Below are 2,366 nucleotides of genomic sequence, written 5' to 3' on the forward strand. Positions count from 1 at the left end.
GGCACTTAACAACAACAATATATAATATAGGAAACTCCTAGGTGGAACACTCAGTTTGAGTGACTCAATGATGTCAAATTAGAAACAAGTCATGTACTTTAGGATTTTATCGAAGAAAAGAAAATGATTTACTTTTGAAAAGGAACTTAAGAAAGTAAGCTGTTCTTTGTTGTTCTTCTTAAATGCAGCAGAGTCAGTTCTGACACACTGCAACCATGTACAAGTTTGCCAAGGGGGATCAGGAGGGTTTGGACCACTGCCCTTAAACATTATCAATATGCTAAGCATTCAGAGCCCATACCAAACATCAGATATGTTTGCTGAACACTATGATCAGCAAATTAGACTTCAAAATCATCATGAGATTTTTTTTTTTTTTTTACATACATAGTTACTATTGTTGCTGTTATTAAGTGCTGTCAAGTCTGTTCCAACTCAGAGACCCTGTATAGGGCTTCTCAGACTTGCAAATCATCGTGGGAGCATAAAGCCTCATCCTTCTCCCACAAAGCGGCTGGTGGGCTCAAACCATGGACCTTGTAGATCGTAGTCCAGTGCTATGGCAACATATTTCTTAAAAATGCTAACACTTAATACTTACAAGGATAAATTTAAACAAAAAATGGATCTTCATCAAGTCCACTCATTTTGAATTTTTGAAAAATAAACAAAGATGGGGCTGGATTGATGACCAATATATACCCTCACCATTTTTCTGCTTGTAGGTAGTCCTTTTTGGTAAAATGAATCAAAGCCTCCAAAGCATGAACTTCAGCTAGGTCAGGGTAAAAAGCAAGAAGGTCTTCCATAATCTATAAAGCAGATACCTGTCAGTTTTATATCCAAATAAAAATGACTTTTAACTTTATACAAATGCTTAGTTTGAATATAAAAAAAAACAAAAACAAAAAAAAACAACCTTTGTAGCTTCATCTAATAAGTCTTTATTCAAATAGGCCAAGCTTCTGAGAACCAAAAGTCCTGGGATATTATTTGCATCTGAAACCTAAAAATAATTGAAAATAATTGCTGTAAGTCTTCTTTCATATAATTCAACATTGTTTATTTTCATTAAAGAATTTCCATAGTAGAACTGGGTCCTAAATAGAATAAAAATACAGAAGTCCTTTAGTATATATAATTTTAAATAAATGCACACAAAATTAGAGAGAATAATATAATGATCCTGAATAGATCCATCATCCAGCTTCCAAATGGGTAATTTTTCAACTATTTTTATAATTGCTAAGTGCCATAGAGTTGGTTGTAACTCATAAAGACCCTGTTTGGGTTTCCAAAGAGCAATTGTTGAGAGACGTTCTGGTATGGCAGTGGCAGAGGCAGCCAGGTAACAAAGTTTCCATGAGGGAGGGATTGAAAAATGAGAGAAGCTGCGCTCACGGAACAACACCAGAGCTATGGATCTTGCATAGGTGCAGGGTGTCAGTTTCCTGCACACGCAAGTAGAAAACTCACGATATAAAGGAAAATACAAAGAGTTAGGAATTACTCAAGACAGGACTCCCTATACAGCCACCCTGCCTGGGCAGAGTTCAGAAGGCAGGGCTACAGGCAGACAGGAACAGGGAATCAGCACTAAAAGCAGAGCAGTGACATTTGCAAAAGGAGGTGTGGGGGATTCTGCATACTTTTTCATCTTCCCTGTCATGCCTTCTTTGCCCAGCCCAGATGCCTTCAGGTGGGTGGGTGTGCAACCTCTCCCACCCCTCAAAAAAATAAAAAGTCCAGTGATGATCCCACAATTTGTACACGGCACGGAGAGAAAGAGCTTGGCGGCTGTTTATGACATCAGCCTAGGGGTCGCAGCCCTAAAATTAACTTGTGCAAGAACCTTTACTCTGGCCTATCTAGCAAGGAAAAAAGTAGGCCACTCAGGCCTGACAGACAAACCATATGAACAATCTGTAAAACCTCAACATAAAAGGATGCAACTATCTCCAGAATTACGCTGTGCACACGCAGATACTTAACTGAACTTCAGAGACAAAAATAGTAGATAATCTTTCTCCCATTAATTTCTCAATATCTATCTGCACACCTCTACAGTGGTGACAAGAGGAGGAGCCTGAGCGAGCGGACACCCCCAACCACTACTTGAGGCTTCTACAATGCACACACACTGCTTGTGTAGCAAGGTGACTGGATAGTCGGACACAGATTTATTTTTGTTTCAAAGCGGTGGTTTTGTCTCTGCTTATATATTGCTTCTGCTTTTGGACCTTTTGATCACACATTTTTCCTGGAGGTGGGACCTTTTTCTCTCTATGTTACCCAAGAAGAGACAGTAATCATGGCCATATAGCCACACTACAAGCTTATCCCCATAATATTCCACCACTGAGACA

At 39.1% G+C, this 2,366-nt stretch overlaps 1 protein-coding gene across 1 annotated transcript in view; it reads right to left on the reverse strand.

Moving 5' to 3' along the window:
- Positions 1–2,366, reverse strand: part of TTC37 (tetratricopeptide repeat domain 37) — a 126,174-nt gene that overhangs the window by 74,204 nt on the left and 49,604 nt on the right. The window contains exons 11-12 of the mRNA XM_006867880.1: positions 920–1,006; positions 709–812 (exon numbers count right to left, since the gene is read on the reverse strand). Of these exons, the coding sequence (XP_006867942.1) occupies positions 709–812; positions 920–1,006 (191 nt within the window). The remainder of the gene's footprint in view (positions 1–708; positions 813–919; positions 1,007–2,366) is intronic.

Source organism: Chrysochloris asiatica, unplaced genomic scaffold, assembly GCF_000296735.1.
Source record: "Chrysochloris asiatica unplaced genomic scaffold, ChrAsi1.0 scaffold00111, whole genome shotgun sequence".
Lineage (NCBI taxonomy): Eukaryota > Metazoa > Chordata > Mammalia > Afrosoricida > Chrysochloridae > Chrysochloris > Chrysochloris asiatica.